The sequence below is a fragment of the Oreochromis aureus genome, linkage group 4 (assembly GCF_013358895.1).
Source record: "Oreochromis aureus strain Israel breed Guangdong linkage group 4, ZZ_aureus, whole genome shotgun sequence".
NCBI classification, from domain to species: domain Eukaryota; kingdom Metazoa; phylum Chordata; class Actinopteri; order Cichliformes; family Cichlidae; genus Oreochromis; species Oreochromis aureus.
Window position 1 is genome coordinate 18126736 of NC_052945.1, and position 19591 is coordinate 18146326.

Sequence of the window (19591 nt, forward strand, 5' to 3'; positions counted from 1 at the left end):
CCTTCTGTTTGTGAGGGGCAGCCAATCAGAACAAAGTTGACTTGAGTACTGTTTCAGTGAGAGGTTGAGATGATGTTTTGAAATGTGACTGATGCAAAGCTACTCTAGCAGAGTCCAAGAACAAACATATAGAGCTGAAGATGAGCATTATGGGTCCTGTTAATTATAATAAATAGCAGAATGTTTCTGTATGATTTCTTATCATATTAAGGATTAGTTGTATTAAAATATGGCTTTTTAAGCATTTTCTTTATTCCTCTTTCTAATTTGTGCCCTTAAGTGGCCACTCTGCACAGAACCACAATTTACGTGTCTTACTGTCAGTGTGTGTTGAGTGAAGACAAAAAGAGCAGGCATTGGTCATAGCAGCATTGAAAGGTGCTGGTATATTTAACATTGGCGTTACAAAAAACATTTCAAACAGAGTGATGCTGTGTCATCAAGTCCAAACAAATAGACATGAAAATCAATAAACGGCATGCTCCCACTTAAGACAAGTGACATTCCCAAAAAAGGTTTTGTTTTTTTTTCATCAATGGATTCTTTTAATAACATTTTATAAGCAATAACATATTCCATTTTATAGAAAATAAACATCTCTAGGAAATACTATACACAATTATATTAGTACATCACATTTTACATTTAAACAGCATCAAATACCTATATACACCATTAAATAATGAGCTTCATAAAAGAGAAAGTTTGGTGTGGCATTTTTGCACTTTCTTTTATGCCCTAATACTTAAATATGTCTCCTTTTGAAATTGACCGGTACTTTAACTGAGGCCCCGCACGGGGCATTGTTATATAGCATGGCGGAGTGAAAAGAGGCTACATTTTTCGATACACGAACAGATGGGTGTGTGTGTTTTAATGACATCAGGATTGAATGCACGTCTTTCCTCGCGGCTGTGGTGTGCGAAATAATCTCGAAATGTTGTTAACAGGTAATACTTCTTGAACTGTACATAGATATGAAGTGGATGGACTGACTCCCGGTGGGTCCTCTGAGCCCTCGTCTGCAGCTTGTCGAGTGATGATGGTGGTGTCTGCTGTACATACTGACTGTGCGCACAGTTGAAGTAAACTCTTAAACAGAGTTCATATTTTTTTTCCTCTTTTTCATATATTTATATATATATATATATTTTAATTTCTGAATAGCACAAAGCCTGACATATACCAAGGGTGACGCAATGATGTTTAGTCATAATGCACATCAAAATACATCTCCGGAGATAAGAGCCTTATATTAAAATACTGCGTCCATTTTTTTCTCAACTCTTCAGTATCAGAATATTTCGAGCCTGTGAAGCACATCATCATCATCATCATCACCATCATCTTGTACGGTTCCGTCATCCTCACCTGTTTCATTTTGTCTCTTGTTTCAAACACAAACGCGCACATTGAGATACATCCAGTGGTTGGCTGCTGTTTTTTTTCCCTTTTCTTTTCTTTTCTTTTCTTTTTTTTTTTGACGCGTGACATCTTGAGTTAGAGAAGCAATTCTTCATACTCACACAGACACATATGCACAAACACACTGATGGTGTGGCTGGAGAATGACAATTCTATGGTTATCACATACAAACACATGCGCGCACTCTCACACACACACACACGCACATATGCACCTCTTGGCCCACAGACAAGGTGGCCAGAGGGATGTCCCTGTCCAATCAGTGTCCGCCGAGTGTCTGAATATGATAGCAACCCATCCGAAGGCAGAACACACACACGCGTTCCTCGCTCTGCATTTCAAACGGGTCCCCATGTGCACTGGCCTTAGGCGCACAGTCTCTAAAGCACAGCCTACCCTCCTGTTAAACAGTGTCACTGCCTTCTGCCTTGCAGTCAGGGGCTCAGTTGAGAAAGCACATTTCTAGGGCGGCTTCAAGGAGCAGCTGTTCTCTGCAGAGCTGTTTTTCCAGGGTTTGTATTGCTCCTAGCTCCACTTCAGCGCTGCCTTTTAACCCTCCCTCAGCCGCACTGGCTGGCGTGCCTGTTCGTCATCGGTCGTCACCATGTCTTTAGGAATAGGGAGTGGATTTTGTCTCGCTGGATCGGTGTTGTCTGGCGGAGCGGTGATGGTGTTGGCGATGAAAGTGATACACAGGAATATCTTACAGGTCCTGTGAAAGAAGTGCACAGATGTAAACACAAAGTCAAAAACAGAGACGGGATACAAATGTGTGAGGTGTGAAAGAAGTTTTCCTTCCTCGCCCAGAACTCTCGAGCTCTTATGCTCATCATTTCCTGTGACTTGTGAGGCTTTTGTGTGCTCGAATTTAAGCATCTAAATTCTCAAAAGCTGCAGTAAATGTGCAGACAGGTAAACTGCAAGCGTAGGCGTCTTCTGTGCAGATGTTGGTATAATACAATGCTGAAAGGGATTCTGTGCAGATCTGCAGAGTGAAGGCGTTAAAGCAAGCTGGCTCCGGTGTGCTGGAGTGGGGAGATGGATGCAGCTGACCAGTGAACCAGCTCGCCTATGAAAGACGCAGCAGGAACACCTCTAAATTGTGCTGGTGTGGTGTTTGAGGAGCACTTTCTTTCCCCTTCTACTCTTCTGCATCCCCTGGTATCTCTTCCACTGTCTCTCTCTCTCTTTCTCTCTCTCTGAACTGCCAGCTGCCCATCCTTATGCCCTGGATTCAGACCAGCAGCATTGCTCTCTCTGTTTTATCTTTCTTCTTTCAATCCTTCTACTTTCCCCCCCTTCTCCTCCCTCCTTAAAGCCTACCTCTCACTCCTTTTTTTGCTTTTTCCTCTGGTACAACTCATTTTCTTTCACACCTTCAGTCCCGCTTGTTTTCTCCCCACCTCTCTATCACAGAGTGTCGCTCCCTTTGCTGCTCGTCTCTCTTGTTGCCCTCTTTTTCTCTTTCTATCTCCGTCTCTTTCAGCCTGCCACTCTCTGATGTAACTGCCCCCATTCGTCTTTTGTTCCCACTCACTTGCAGCACAAAACGCTCTGTTTTTCTCTCTGCCTGTCTGTCTTGCGTTCACTATGTGTATATGTGTGCGAGCTTTCAGGCAACCTGTTAATGAATCTGCGTGGACTCTCACAGTGTGTGTCCGTTAGCACTGGAGAATCCACAGCTGCAGGCAGTGCGTTTGTGTGCATTTTTTCCCCTAAAAGCAAGTGAACGAAGGCGAAAGGGAGAATTTCTTAGGGGGACCCATGGGTGGGGTGGTTGTGTGCTTGTGTCTGTATGTGTGGGTACGTGTGTGTCTGCTCTTCCCTTTGATTAAGCCGCTCGGCGTAAATTGGCACGGCACAGACCCCCCCACACACACATGCAGACCTTCAGATCCCTCAGCTGATGACAGCTCTGCCTCAGCCTGCTAACAACAATCTCTCCCTCTCTGACTCGCTCTCCTTTTCTCTCCGTTTCTCACACGCTATTTCTGCTGCTTAGACGTGGGAGTTGAGGTGAAGAGAGGAGTGGAGAAGATGACAAAGAATGAGGGAGAATGGGATGAGGAAAGATGAAGGGAGGACGACTGAAAACGGAAAAGGGAGCTCGCAGGAGATGAGAGGTGAACAGAGTGAGAGACTGGAGGGGGGGAGAGAGCTGGAACAGCAGGGTAGCAGAGAAGCAAAATAAGGGGAGTGGAGGGGGGGAAAAAAGGAGGAAGGGAGAGAAATAATGAGAGAAAGGAGAGCAAGAGAGAGGCAAACGGTGGAGAGAGCATGTGGGGAAGATAGCAGGCAGTGATGGTGGGTGGGGTGTTTTGATCAGCAGCCAGCTTTTCATCCCTGTCAGTCTGCACAGAGGAGAACAGGAAAGGAAGAGGAAAAGAGGAAAGGAGGGAGGGAGGGAGAGATGCAGAGCGGGGAGGGAGGATGGGAGGCTACTGCCACTGCTGCCTCAATGCACCGCTGCTCCCTGCTGAATGTCAGCATCTCTAGCACCCCCTCCCCCTCCACACTCCCTCCCTCATTTGACCTTCCTCTTTTTGCCCTGCAAACACATCGCCAGCAGATGGCGTCTGCCCTACAAGGAAAAACGGGATGTGGAGGAGACCATTCGAATGAACTCGGAGAACAGTGACCCTGCAAATGCAGCAGTTTGAAGTCACAGTAGCAGGTGACGGTAATAAATGAAGGGCACTCATGGCGGTTGATGTGGTGACTTTAACTCGCCGAGGTACACTGGGTACACGTTGAATCAGTAGGAAGAGACTGGTCTTCATGTGGCGAGGAGAAAATGGTACTTTATGCCAGTCTACAATGAACATCAGCTGTGTTTTTTTCTTTCTTTCTCTGCTTTACAGGAACTGACGGTTGTGTTTCTTGTTCTGCACCATATCATCTGTTCAGCCAAGGTGCTGCTGTTTGTGACAGAAATGTGTGAATTCAATTTTTTTTATCCCTGTGCTGAGGAGGTGGATAAAGAGAGGGGCAGGGGATGGTGGGGGGGTGTTGCTGGCGGCGTTGGTGTTTTTGGTCCTCGGAATGGAAAGGGAGGCCAGGTGAGGAGAAAGAAAATCCGAACTTGTGTGCTTAGGCATATGTGCAAACACTGATATCTGATGTTGCCTGTGAAATGCTGGGGAACTGTTAAACTAACTGTTAAAGCAGGATGAAGTAATAAAGCATGCTTTCACTAGTTTAGTGGGTTTTTTCTCCTTACCTCGTGTTTAGGACATTTGATGGAGAAGTCATCCTCGTGGAATGTGCAGCCTGTGCAGAAAGAGAAAAAGCAAAGAACAACAGAATGAGGTGTGAAATCTCAGATTCACATTTTACATTGAATAAAAACCATACCAGGAGGCTGATCCTGACAACAACAACAAGAACAACAACAAACCCACAGCTCTCCTCAAAAAGCACAAATAAATGGAAAAAAACTGAGCTAAATAAAAGAGCGATGCAAGCGAGGGTGTGCAACAGAGGAAAGAGGGAGACTGAGTGGATAAGTTGCAATGCAGACAGGCAGGCAGTCAGATATGGCTGGTGCACTCAGCGGGATTAAAAAAGGGCCTCGCTCTGCTCCCTGTGCTGGCTCGGCAGACGTGGCAGACCGTTTAATCCTCGCACTGTACTTCCTTGGCATGAGATAATATAAGGGGGAAACCATGTTACACATATGCTGACACACGGACACTCTCTTTTATTAACAGCAACCACACACGAGAGCTGATGGCAATGCACGTTGGCCAAGTTGTTATAAGGTGTGCATGGCAGCGTTCTGGCAAGCATTTGGAGAGGAAGGCACGAACATGCAGACACACACATGCACACTCAGCCTCCAGACAGCAGCAGCGTGGATGGATGGAGCCACAGGGGCTGTGGTCAATACACACACACACACACACACACACACACACACACACACACACACACACACACATGCAAGCTCAGCCTCCTCCCTCTATCTCTTCGCTTTCTCCTTTTTGCACACTCCAGGGTCCCACTTTCCTGTCATCATCCCCTGTATTCAAAGCTCCCTTCTTCATTCCCTCTCTCTTTTCCTCTTCTGCTCTGCCCCAACACTCTCAGACATCTCTTCTCGCACTCAATAATGCTACTCCTTTTTTCCCCCTCTCGCTCTCATTTTATCCACAACCACTTCCCCTGCACTCTCTTTTCATTTTTTCCCACCTATTTTTCTACAGTTGTTCCCTCCCAATTGGCCTCTCATCCCACACTCATGTTCACATTCCCAATTTCCCTCCTCATTTCTCCCTTCTCTTCTTAGCTTTTTCTTGCCTTTTTATCCCCCTGTTGCTCCCTCCCTCTCTCGCTGTGGTCTCTTACCTATCTCTTTGGCGCAGACATAGTGGTATTTATGAGAGCAGCCTCTCCAACAGCAGCTGAGGGACGCCCCCACAATCTGGCACTTGTAGCAGCTCTGGGGTTAGTAAGACAGATGGACATATGGATCAAGACCAGTAAAGAAACAAACAGTTTGACCAACAGAGGCACATTCAGAAAGCGAGAGAAAAGAGGGGAAAATGTTAAAAGTTTGCAGCAATTTTGAAAGATATTTCTTAGCTTCCAAACACATGTCAAAGATTCACTGATGATAACTGCTGTCGTACCGTTTGGGCTGAGGTGTTGGCTGCCTCCTTCAGTCCGTATAGCCTTCCAGCTACCATAATTATCCCCTTGGTCCAGATGGCACAGTTTTCATGGGCCCAGTGCTCCTTAGCCTCTGCCTCCATTTGTAGCCTTTGGAACAAGCTTTCATTGCCCTCTTGGTCTGTGGGGGCTCCTTTGTTGACGGCTTGTAGCTGCTTCATCCTCTTGAACCTCTCTCGGAGAGTTAACCTTCGCGGGCCACCTTCCCGACCCGGCCTTTCCATTCTTTCTGCCCGTCGGAAACGCCAGTGGTGCCTGCTGCTGCTGCTACTGCTAACACTGCCCTCTTGAGCGGTTGCTTCTGTATTTCCTTCCTTTTCTGGGGTGCCCTCAGTCTCACTCTTTGAGGAGTTGCCCGGTTCTTCGCTGCTGCCGCTGTTGTCGTCGTTGGTCTTGTCCAACTCTTCCCTGAAGGCTTCTGTGTGTGTAATCGTCAAGATTTTCCGTGGAACCCCGTCCTCTGTGTAGTAAGGTCCACATAAATCACCTAAGTCTTTGTAGTTTGCCGGTTTCCCACACAGGCAACATGTCAGACACCTCCCAACAAGATCTTTATTTATTGTGGGTCCCTGCAGCATGGCAGCAGTGTGTGGCACCACCTTTGCAACTGTGAAAGGATTCCTCATTCTGAGGATGCCCTTTTTTCTGCGTCTCTGAAATACGACCGCATCCTCCGCCTTGTTGACTATGGCACACCAGGAAGAAAAGTCTCTTGAGTTGTTAATCCGTACATAAGGATAGAAAGACAGTTTAGACCTTTGATGGACCCGTCTACGCCTGATCCTCTTCACAGAAATGGTCTCGGTCTGTTTTTCTGATACTGTCACTACAGGACCAACAACACACGTCTCCTCTGTTTCTGTGTTTCCTTTTCCCCTTCTTTCCCTTTCTTGTCTTTCTTTCTCCTCTTTTTCCTCCTGTTCACATCCTGCTGCCCTCACTACTGCCTCAATTACCTCGATGGCATCTTTCATCCCGGGTTTTGGCCCGGGCTTTTTGTGGATCTTAATTGGCTTGCCAGGAATCGGCTCTGTTGAGGCTTTGCTTCTTTTCCTTTTAGCTGGGCTTGCTGATGGTTTTCTGCCTCTTCGAGGTTTATGGATGAGGTCTGTACTGGTAACCTGGGGAGTTTCTATGATGTCATCTGTGCTGATTGGTAGAGGTACTGTGGGCTCTGTGGGGTTCACCTTGTCCTCCACACTCTCCTGTTGCTCGTCTGTTTCAGTGTTAGCCTCCTCAACTAAATCTGTTTCCTCTGACGAGGACTGGCCTTTTCTCTTCTTCCTCCTTTGTTTCAGGTGCATCTCATGGTTGTTTTTGATGGCCCTTTGCTTTGCTAGTCTTGGTGTTGTAACTATTAGACTCCCTGCTTCCAAGGCTACCACTGAGGCATCTGTACTCTCCACCATGGCCCATCGCTTCCTTTTAGTCCTCACAGACTTGGCGGCAGCTGTAGATACACCTTCTGAGGCCTCTGGTATCCACTCACCTGGAGCGCTGCCTTCTACTGCGGACTCTAATGAACTCCAGACATTATCAGCTAGAACATCCTGCTCTGTCCCTGGTTTAATATCTTCCTGTGTTGCTTCATTTTTATTTACAACCTCTTCCAGCCCTTGTCTCACCCCCTCTAGTGTTGGTGCCTCTGGACTCATGTCTTGCTTTTCTCTGTCTTGTGTCACCTCAACTTTCCTCTCTCCCACCTCAAGTTGTTTCTCTCCATCTTGTTGAGACTCTATCACCTCAGTGCTGTTCGTCACAATAGACGTCTCACCTTCCTTTAAGATGCGCTCAGGCAAAGCCTTGGTTGTCACGTCATCAGTCAGACTGCTGTCTAGCTGGGGAATTGGGAGGTGTTTCTTTGAGCTAGGAGATGTAATCTTCTGCACCATGGCCTCATATTTCTGTCCTCTGCCTTTGCGTGGTGGGAGAACTTTTGTTTTAGTGGGGCACTGAGGAGGCACCACGGGCGGGTCACTAGTGATCTCAGGTCCACTGGTGTTGGCCAGAATGTCTTTGGTTATGGGAGTGACCACAGGTTCTTTCTTAGGCGGCCCTCGCTTTCTTCGCGGGCCGCGTGTGACCTTCTCTTTAGGTGTTAGGACGGCCTGTTCCAGCAGGGCGGGCTGAGGCGGTAACGTTTTTGGTTTGGGTTTTGGACCCCTCTTTTTTTTTAATGGTGTAGAAACTTCTGAAGTAGGTTTCCGTTTTAGTGGAAGGGGGATCTTTTCCTCAGATTGCTCAGGTGGGATGTGTGGTGTGGGTGGTGTGGGTGGGTCTCCTGTAACTTCATTATCTGTGACTGCAGTCTGAATGGGGGAGAGCATTTGCTCCACAGTTATGAGCTCTTCTTCTTTAAGAGAAACATCGCTGGCTTTAAATTCTGTGACTGTCTCTGTGAGAATATCTTCACCCATTATTTTTTCTTTTTCTTTTGACAGTTTTTCCTGGGAGGGCTTCCTGGATCTCAAAACCATATTCTTGCACTCGTTCTCTGGCGTCTTTAGCTCATGGTGTGCTTGTTGCTCCTCTTGTGTTGCTCCCTGGTTTACTTGTGATATTGTAGCTTTCAGGCTCTTCCTACTCCTGCTTTGCGGTCCCATGAAAGGCTGAGTGGTTTCTTCTTGCTGCAACAATTTAGGTTTAGTAAGTGAACCTTTGGGTCGGCCCACTGGGGCCTTGATGGGTGCAGTGTCAGTGTGGGGCAAAATGTCTGGAGACTTGGGTCCAGGCTTAGGTCCTGGTTTTGCGCCTGGCTTGAGAGCTGGTTTTGGACCAGGTTTTGGTCCTGGTTTTAATCCAGGTTTTGACCCAGGTTTTGGTCCAGGCTTTGAACCTGGTTTGGGTCCTGGTTTTCGTTTTATAGGAGTCTCAATTTTCGGTGGCAGTTCTGGTTCATTTGGCAGAGGTTTTGGTCCCGGTTTTGGTCCTGGTTTTAACCCTGGTTTTGGGCCAGGTTTTTGGGCTAGTTTAGGCCCTTGTTTTGCACCTGGTTTTGACCCTGGCTTTACACCAGGTTTTGGCCCTGGTTTTGGACCAGGCTTTGAACCTGGCTTTGGGCCTGGTTTTCTTTTTACATGAGGTTCGGCTTTAGGTGGCAAATCTTGTGCGTTGAATGAGCGTGTGCACATTCGTGAACGAAAACCATCACTTAGCATTTTGGGAGTCTGACTCACAATAGATTCCTGATGGGCTAGATCCATTTGATCTGAGAATAGCTCGGTTTTGCTTGGAGGCATGCTTGTTTTCTGTGTATGTGAGTGGTCTCCTTCCTCTTCCTTTTCCCCCTCCCTCTCCAAGCTTAGCTGTCGCCTGATTCCCACACCTGAATGCATGATTCTTCTTCTGCCCCTGGCATGCTTACGTCCAAATGCCCTCGGCTGAGCAGATGGAGCCACAGGTTCTGGTTTGGCCAAAGGGGTTACAGCGCTGGAACAGCTGATGCCTGGTTCCATGTCCTCGTCACCTTTTTTCGGGGAAGGTGGAGTGTCTGCCCAGGAGGGGGCTGAGGGAAGTATTGACTTCCCTGGTAGTTGAGGAGAGTCTGGCTCCAGCACTTTAGCATCACTGTGATCAATATGATCCCTGGCCTGAGATGGAGGTGTTGCCTTGTCATTGAGAGCGGAGAAGACCGGCATAGCAGACTGAGGCTGAGGGGCAGTGTCACCAATTGCTGACTCCATTTCAGAGGCATCTGCTGCGGCTGTTGCTGCTGCTGAGTTTGGATGGGCAGGTCCCCCTGCAAACTCATTGTCAGAATGGAGCTCAGTAGTCTGGTTCTCTGTCTTGCTGCCAATATCCCCAGACATCTTTTCTAATTCATCTCTTTTATTCATGTGCTCCTCATTCGATGACTCGGTCAATTCCCCGCCCTCCCCCAGTTCCTCCCTAACCTCTACAGACAGAGGTGGTGAAAGGGAACATTTTTCTTGTTTCTCTGTTTCTTTTTGTTCCTCTGCATTGGTTTTCTCCTTTTCTCTCTCTTCCTCTTCACCCTCTCCTTCATTGTCCAGGTCTCTGGTGTCTCTCTTGTCTGAAACACAGTCTTCCAAGGCCTCAACTTGAGGAGTTGGAGACGTGTTTTCTGAGCTGTCCTCCTTCCCTGTGGAGTATTGATCCTGCTCAAGGTCACCCCTGGAAATGAATGGCAATGTTTTCACTGAGCTCTCAGATGCAGTTGGAGACTCTGATTTGTATGTCTCTGATTTCATCTCCTGGCCATAATGATCTTTGTGGCTGGAATCAGACAGAGCTGCCGGTGACTGTTCAACTGAGTCTCCTGCATTAGGTTCATATTTAGTCTGGTACACTGTCTCCTCATAGCAGTAGGCTTTTCCTGTCCCCTCTTTGTTTATTTTGCTGTAAACATCTGGACATTTCTCTTCATCTGACCATTTTTCTAGCTTCTCTCCACATTTTGTCGTCTCCACATCTCTCTCACTCTTGTGGTCAGGAGTCTTCTCTGTTGTCAATTCATCTTTATCAGAAGATTTCTCTGTCCAGGCCGATTCTTCAAAATTCTCTTTGACAGGCTCATTGATGTGCTGCATATCAGAGGGAGAATCTTGTTCTTGCTTCATGGGACTGGGGATTGTAATGCTTGTTGGAGATCTCTCGTCACTAATGCTCTTCACTGGAGTGCTCATGCCATCTCCTCCCTGCCCTGATTGACATCTAGCAGGGTCAGGGGTGAGGTTGTGCAGACCTGAGTCGCCAGACCTGGTAGACATGTCATCGGGAGATGCCATGGAGCATGAAGAGGCTGTGTCGACGCTGAGCTGTGTGTTGTTATGGGCCTGGGCTGGACTTCTGCCCTGGCCAAAGTAGTAGTAGCCCCTCTCCAGCGGTTCATCGCTGCTGCTGGAGTAGCCACCCTCATGGATTTCCATGGGCAGCGGTTGATGCTGTGGGGTACAGTAAGCATCCTGTATAGGTCCCCCACCCACACTGCCACCACTGTCTGGATATGGAGGACTTTTGTATTCCTCACCCTTTTTGGAGGATACTGCACTTCCAGCACTGCTGTTGCTCCCGCCACTACTGCGCTTACTGCCTTTTTTGTTTGCAACCAGGGCCTCTGAAAGCAGGAGCTGCTGTACATTATTAGAGATGCTCTCCACCTGAGAGGTGAGCGCATTCAAACTCCACAAGCTGGGGTTTGACAATAGCTTCTCTGAGAAGCGTTCTTTCATCGTGGGGACCTGCGGTGTTGTGGAATAGCTGTGCGGTATGCTGGGTGAGGGGTGTGAGCGTGGGGGCATCAACATAGTATTGGCACTGGCTTGTTCCTGCATGCCAGCTGAAGATGATGAAGAGGAGGAGGCTGCTCCAGGGGTCATAGGTGGCTGGCTATACTGGAATGACTCTGGATTGGTCATTAACGGTGAAGGGGTGGAACTGTATGAAGGGGAACGCCCCACAGATCGAGCTGGGGAGTGGCTCGAGGAGGGGCTACAAGTCTGATAATACTGTTCTGGGGACCTGACAGGCAACTCTGAGAGACAGTAGTTTTGTTGGGCTTGGCTATAGTGTTGGTATTTTGGATGGGGTTCCTGGGGGTTGGTCATGGGCTGCTGCTCGTAACCTCTGGAGGGAGGCTGCTGATATCCGTAACTGTTTTGGCTCGACCTGTAGGCCCCCTGCTTCAGATTGCCGTGGCTGCTCATTTGTCTGCCATATTGAGAACCTGGAGGCAAGTTATACCCTTTGTAACAGTGGGGCATAGGGCTGCACTTTTCCATGTATGTAGATGGAGAGGGTGAGTGCTGCGGGTAGTGCAGGTGACTCTGGGGATACATGAGAGGTGAAGGGGAAGGGTTGGGAGGATGGGGCTGGTGGTGGGGGCTGGTATAGACAGGGGTAGAGGACTGGTGGCACTGGGTCTGGGAGTGGCCCAGCATATTCTGCTCCATGTACTGGGAGGAACTAGGTGCAGGAGTACCACTAGACTCCAAACGTCCTACCATTTCCTGCTCATACTGTGCTAACTGGGCTGGGTCCTCCCACTTCTGCTGGAGGTGGCTCTCGCTTATATATTGGGCTGAATAAGTTCCTGGGCCCATGTGATTACTGTAGCCCCCGGGACCCTGCAGGTGCTGACTGGGATTCGGTGGGGGCACTTTGCTTCCTCTGAATGATTTCTTTGCTTGTGAGGGTGCTGAGCCCCCATTTCCACTCCCATTTCCTCCGCCATTTCCTGGGTAACCAGTGTAGGCTTGCTGGCTGTAACAGTCCTTAGGTCCGCCTCCAATTCCTGGTCCTCCAGTTGGCGGCATGCTTGTTGGGTTTGCCAAGGAATGTGCCTCATAGCCTGACCTGGTGTGCCCCGGGCCTGGGCCTGGATGTGGACCGGGGCCTGGGTGCGGGTGTTGTGGATGGGGATGATGCGGGTGTTGCCGGTAGGTCTCCAGGCGGGATAATTCATGGGGCTCCTGCTGGTAGCAGGGTTGGTTGCTGTGGTAACCACCGCTGCGCTCACGGAAGGACTGCATAACGTTCTCCGTCTGTAGCCAGAACAGGGAGGGGGAGGTGAGGTGAGACGGGAAAGGGGAAAGGGGGGGTTGGGGGTTCTGGAGGCAGGGAGAGAGGGAAAAGTGAGAAAAAGAAGAAATGATGAGGGTTAGTGCTGCTGAGCCTGGAGTTTAACTATCCTGCATCTTTTGATATTCAGTGTCTAAATCTATTTTTACTTTCACCTGGAGTCAAAGGAAAATTCTCCCTTTCTATGAGAAACTAATGATGACAGTTTTTGTACTCCGGCTCACAAACACTCAGACACACACACACACACACACACACACACACACACACAGGTACATGCACCGTTCACTCCTTAAATATATTCACTTCATCACCATAACATGATTACACAACAATAACCGTGTTGTAGATTTATTAGAGTACTACCAGCTGCTAACTGTTGTTCATACGTGAAGAAATGTGCATGTATGTCTGTGTGTCTCCTGGATCTTTTTTGAGTCTTTTCACGATGAAAGGTGTCGCACTGAACTTTTGAAATCCGCTATTTATTTATCATATAAATAAATAATGTTTGTACGGGTGTGTGTGAAGATGCAGGCGTGCATAAGCGAAGCCAGGCACATGTTCACAGACTGCAGGTAGGCGGGATAATAACAATGATGTGTGTTTAACGTTTTTAGGAGATTATTTGTAACCGTTTCGGGTCTCAAAACACGATCCACAAACTTCTTCTTCTCCTTATTTTCCTCTAACCTCTTCCAGAAAGTACAGTTTCTTACATAAACAAGCATTGTGAAGCAATATTTTCTGGCTTGTTTTTGATGCAGCATTTCATGAAAGGTACATCCAAGCCCTCTTTTTCTCCCCGTCTCTCCTTGCTTTCTCCTGCACAGATGCAAACACCAATTTTCTCCAAGGGGAAGCAGGAAGTGCTACACTCTGTGTTGGTGTGCATGCTCTCAGTACACCAGAAGGGGTTTTATAGTGTTTATGTATGGTATATCTGAGCGAATGAGGGGATGTTTGCCTGTAATGTGTGTATGTGTGCGTGTGATGGAGAGGTGCAGGGTGGTGATTGTTTTTTTGTTTTGTTTTTTTGGAGGAGGGGAGGTGCTTTCCTGCATTCATATAAAAGAAGAAGGAGGGGTGGAAAGTGTTCTTGCTCTTGATCTAAAAAAGGAAAAGCGTCACCTGGAGACAGAGCACTGAGCCTCTGTGAATGTGTGTGTATGTGTTTGAGTGCATATGTGTGTTTGTTGGGGAGCTTCAGCACAATATCCCTGCATTCAACCCACCCCGGGGACAGTGGTGCATCCCACCAGATGCACAGTAGCATTATTCATCACAGAAACACGTAGTGTGTGCGTGTGTGATAGGAGAAAGCTGTGTGCGAATGTTGCGTACATTCTTGCATGTTTGTGAGTGATTTTAAGGGCTTAGGTTTGTGCTGTACAGTGTAGGTGTACAGATGTTGGTACTGCTTTAATTATACACAAACACAAATGCACACAGATACAGATTCCCGTTGAGATTCTTTGTCCTACCTTCTTCTCTGCCTGCAGCCTACTGTGGCTTCACCTGAGGTGGTGTGTATGTGTGTTTGTGTGTGAGTAGGACACTTGTTTACACAATGACCTATATAACATGCTTGCAGAGGACAAGGACCAAGCCTACCAAGCACAGAAAATAAGATGGCCTCAAACACACTGCATTTGATGTCTGTCTGTCTCTGTTCGTCTCCTCAACAGTCCACTCTGAATAAGGATTAATTGGACTTTTAACCAAATGTGTGCGCGTGTATGTCTCTCTCTCACACTAAGAAGCAAATAAACCAAAAGAATGCCTTCCCCAATCAATTTACTTCACCTCCATCAGTCTTTTCTCTTGTACCCAAATGCACTCGTGCATATGCCAGTGTCTACATTCCAGGCACGTCTCTCCTCCACCTCTGTGCTGCGCCTCCTCCTTTCATAGCCATCTTCCACAGAGAACCCTGGCATTGTGGAGTTGGCCGACTGCTGTATTTATGGTTGCGCTATGCCACAGCCTCGGTAGGGGTCAGAGAGGAGAGGGAATGAAGGACGCATGCTGAGATCACCAAATCTTCCTGGTTTAGCTGTCTATCAGTCCACCTGCGTCTGTTTAGTGAGGTAGTGCTAACATTGATTTTGCTGGTGCTTGAGCGCAGAGAAAGGAGGATGAAGGTGAAGCAAACACACGTACTGCCCGCTGTCCCTCACACACACACACACACACACACACACACACACACACACACACACACACACACACACACACACACACACACACACACACACGGAGAGGCATGCAAATGCTTTTGCTCTCTCTTCCTTCTTATTAAATAGACTGTCTTCTTGCGTTTCTCAACACAATGTTATCTGTGCTGGGAAGGTGCTCATCTCCTCCATTATTCCATCATCTCTCCCTTCTTTCTTTTCCTTTTCTCTCTTTCTCTCTCTTTGTTTTTCTCTCGCGCGCATTGAATAGAGAGGAGAATGGCAGCAAGAGGGGAAAGACAACGAGACCGAGCAAAATCGGGGGGTGGGGGGGAATTTAGTGTTGGGGATGCAAAAGCAGGAAAAGAGTGATAGAATGATAAGTTTGAGGACGAGGAAGATGAGGATGCAGAGGACAGAGGAGGAGCGATGACTGACTGAGTGGGCTTTACAACCTGGGCTCCTGGGAAATATGAGCTCCAGCACACACACACACACACACACACACACACACACACACACACACACACACACACACACACACACACACACACAGATGCACATACACACCGGGGTCCAATGCATGCAAAATTGTAGATGTGTGGAAACTTACTATGCAGGTCCATAATTAGCCAAATGCTTCAGCTTCACACACAAACATGAGCTGCTACAAGTGATTGATTACCACGGAGCACTTCTTATCGAGACAGCTTCCCTCAAGGCCTTCTTTTTTTTTGGTGTGTTACTGTAGATTTGTAAACCATGAAGTCACCTTGTGTATGACTTTCCATATGCATTAAAAGGACGTACACAGCAGGAGCGTCCCATCTCGAGTATTAGAATGCGTCGGTCTCCAAATAAAACACATTCAGGATGGAAAGACAGAAGGGAAAGAGCGTGAGGGAGGGAGAGATGGCTGAATCGGATTTTTCCGCTGGATGGTTCATAATGTGCAGAGCTGTGACTGGTTACAGCCTCCCCCCTTCATTCGTTTTTTATCCTCTCTCTCCCTCGCTTTCATCGCATCATCTTCAGAGGCAGCTTGAGATGGGATTTATCTCCTTTCTCTATTGCACGCACACGCACACACACACACACACACACACACACACACACATACGTGTTTTCGTGAAATATCAGGACCTATGACAAAAATGTGACAAATGGGAACGTGCCTTTCTGAAGGTCCTAGAGGCATGGGAATCACACAAAGTTTGACCCATGCTTCCAGGAACACGCCCATCTGTTGAGATTTTGGCTAGGGTGAAATTTTGGTCAAACCTGAATTTAATGCTACTTGTGAGGACACTGTCAGGTTTATGTGACTTATGAGTACCATAAGGTCACACACTGATATTTCATGTTTAGGTGAATTGTGAAGCCCATGGAAACACATAATTTTCAAGTATATATGACTTATAAGGACCAGGTAAGGGTAGGTTCTGTATTTTTAAGCTTGGCTCCTTTTGAGATTACAATATAATAGGCATGGATGCACAATAGTAATGCTCACCAGTCGGGTAACTTCTGACAGAAATATCAGACATTTATGTGTTAATAAAACAGTAAATATGAGCTGTGTAGAGACTTAAAAAAGACATAGGTCAAATGTGGTCAGTCTACTTTTTAAGTCTTAATATTGTAATGCATTAATTCATTTTGTAGTGAATGTTCATGTCAATAAAAACGTGGAACATTATCTGCCTTTCTTATCATTTAATTGAAAAAGCACCCAGCATAAACCACAGATTTATGAGTAAGAACAATGCAATACAGAAAACTACAATATTGACATAACTGTGGAAGCAACAAAGTATCTCTCTTGGTTGTTTCTTTTTTTCCTTGCATCTTTCTTTTAATGCAATGATCCTGTTGTGGATGTAGTACTTTATGGCAACCCAGTCTCTGCCTTTACGAGCTGCCGGCTCTGCTTGGAAGCAGCAGTCACATTCCTTTTACCTGGTACTTTGCAGCAACCTTTACTTCATCATTTGTCCACTTGCTTCTCACCTTCCCAGCTGTCATAAATGGAAACAAAAGAAAATATCTTAATGTGAATGCAAGAAAAGATAGAAAATATTCTAGTTTATAGTTTATAATGTGAATACAAAATGTTCTTAAACCTTGCTTTCTACTGGAGCACTTTAAAGGAGCAATGTAACACAAACTAGAGTTGTTGGTTCTACCAATTGAGAAAGGCTACAAAAACACATTCATGTCCTTCACAGCTTAAAACAATATGAGGACAATGTAACACAAAAACACAAAATATCAAATTTAGTAGGAATAAATATCAAGCTGATGCTTTAAAGGAAAGTTAGAACTAACAAATGGTACGCCAATTTCTTTCTCCTAAGATCTTCACAAAGAAGTAAAGCTAATGTTGATTTTGGGAAACTTTGACTCAAACTGATTGTTTTAATACAATCAAAGTGCATTTAATTTATGCACTAGGCCCAACTGACACATAAACTTGATTACTAAATACAAAAACATGATGTGTAACCTGTTGGAAGAATGAAGTGGGTATGTCACTCACCAATTGGTCTGTATGAGGCTGAGACAGGACCTCAGCACTTGGTGTCTGCAACAAAAGACAACAATATAACGTCAGAAACATTCTCTAGTATAAATCCCGACTAGATGATCAACTACAGATCATATTTGTAGCAGTGAACATTATTCACAGAAGGATCCGACTTCCTTATACAAGATTCTATAGAAACTTAACACTGTACAGTTCTGCTACCAACAATATGAGGACAGTGTAACACACACTAGAGTTGTTGGTCCAACCACATGAGGAAGGCAACTGAAACACACTCATGTCCTTCACAGCTTAAAACAATATGAGGACATTGTAACACACACTACAATCACTGGTCCTACCATATGAGGACTTCTTCTTAAACACACTCATGTCCTTCACAGCTTAAAACAATATGAGGACATGACGACTGAACACATGTAGAGTTCATGTTCCTGACTTCTAACTTCTTCTGCTGTTGTCAATAAAAGCTCCAAACCCAACACTGATTTAAAGGCATCTATTTCCCCAGAAATTAAATCATGTAAACTGATCAGCGGGAGGTTAAATGGACAAAAACATGTGTAAAAGGACAAAAATATCAAATGTAGTCAGAATAAAGATCACGCTGATGCTTTAAGGGAAAGTTTGGACTAACAAATGGTATAGACCAGGGTGCCCAATCCCAGTCCTCGAGAGCTACTGCCCTGCAGCTTTTAGATGCGCCCTTGTTCGAGCACACCTGAATCAAATGAATGGCTCGTTATCAGGCCTTTGCCAGACTTGATGGCATGCCGAATTGGTAATCCAACTATTTGATTCAGCTGTGTTGGAGTAGGGATGCATCTAAAAGCTGCAGGACAGTAGCTCTCGAGGACTGGGATTGGGCACCCTGGTATAGACAATTACTTTCTCCTAATGCTAATGTTGATTTTGGTTAACTTTGACTGAAACTGATTGTTTTAATACAATTAAAGTACATTTCATTTATGCACTAGGCCCATCTGACACATATACTTGATACCAAATACAAAAATATGATGTGTAACCTGTTGGAAGAATGAAGTGGGTAAGTCACTCACCGATTGGTCTGTATGAGGCTGAGACAGGACCTCAGCACTTGGTGTCTGCAACAAAAGACAACAATATAACGTCAGAAACATTCTCTAGTATAAATCCCGACTAGATGATCAACTACAGATCATATTTGTAGCAGTGAACATTATTACAGAAGGATCCGACTTCCTTATACCAGATTCTAAAGAAACTTAACACTGTACAGTTCTGCTACCAACAATATGAGGACAGTGTAACACACACTAGAGTTGTTGGTCCAACCACATGAAGAAGGCAACTGAAACACACTCATGTCCTTCACAGCTTAAAACAATATGAGGACAGTGTAACACACACTACAATCACTGGTCCTACCATATGAGGACTTCTACTTAAACACACTCATGTCCTTCACAGCTTAAAACAATATGAGGACATTGTAACACACACTACAATCACTGGTCCTACCATATGAGGACTTCTTCTTAAACACACTCATGTCCTTCACAGCTTAAAACAATATGAGGACATGACGACTGAACACATGTAGAGTTCATGTTCCTGACTTCTAACTTCTCCTGCTGTTGTCAATAAAAGCTCTAAACCCAACACTGATGTAAAGCCATCTATTTCCCCAGAAATTAAATCATGTAAACTGATCGGCGGGAGGTTAAATGGACAAAAACGTGTAAAAGGACAAAAATATCAAATGTAGTCAGAATAAAGATCAAGCTGATGCTTTTAAGGAAAGTTTGGACTAACAAATGGTATAGACAATTGCTTTCTCCTAATACTAATGTTGATTTTGGGAAACTTTTCCTCAAACTGATTGTATTAAAACAATCAAAGTGCATTTCATTTATGCACTAGGCCCAACTGGCACATATACTTGATACCAAATACAAAAACATGATGTGTAACCTGTTGGAAGAATGAAGTGGGTATGTCACTCACCGATTGGTCTGTATGAGGCTGAGACAGGACCTCAGCACTTGGTGTCTGCAACAAAAGACAACAATATAACGTCAGAAACATTCTCTAGGATAAATCCCGACTAGATAATTAACTACAGATCATATTTGTAGCAGTGAACATTATTACAGAAGGATCTGACTTCCTTATACCAGATTCTAAAGAAACTTAACACTGTACAGTTCTGCTACCAACAATATGAGGACAGTGTAACACACACAC

The 19591-nt window shown here is 45.9% G+C and overlaps 1 protein-coding gene across 2 annotated transcripts in view; it reads right to left on the reverse strand.

Moving 5' to 3' along the window:
- Positions 1–1471: 1471 nt before the first annotated feature.
- The window catches only part of LOC116312631 (retinoic acid-induced protein 1), a 63943-nt gene continuing 45823 nt past the window's right edge, over positions 1472–19591 (reverse strand). Inside the window, exons 2-5 of one of the 2 annotated variants that reach the window (XM_039611511.1) lie at positions 6058–12666; positions 5774–5867; positions 4647–4696; positions 2002–2138 (exon numbers count right to left, since the gene is read on the reverse strand). In XM_039611511.1, the coding sequence (XP_039467445.1) occupies positions 2130–2138; positions 4647–4696; positions 5774–5867; positions 6058–12588 (6684 nt within the window). In that variant the 5' untranslated portion in view covers positions 12589–12666 and the 3' untranslated portion in view covers positions 2002–2129. Of the gene's footprint in view, positions 2139–4646; positions 4697–5773; positions 5868–6057; positions 12667–19591 lie in introns of both variants that reach the window. The other variant, XM_039611510.1, reaches the window with a different exon arrangement.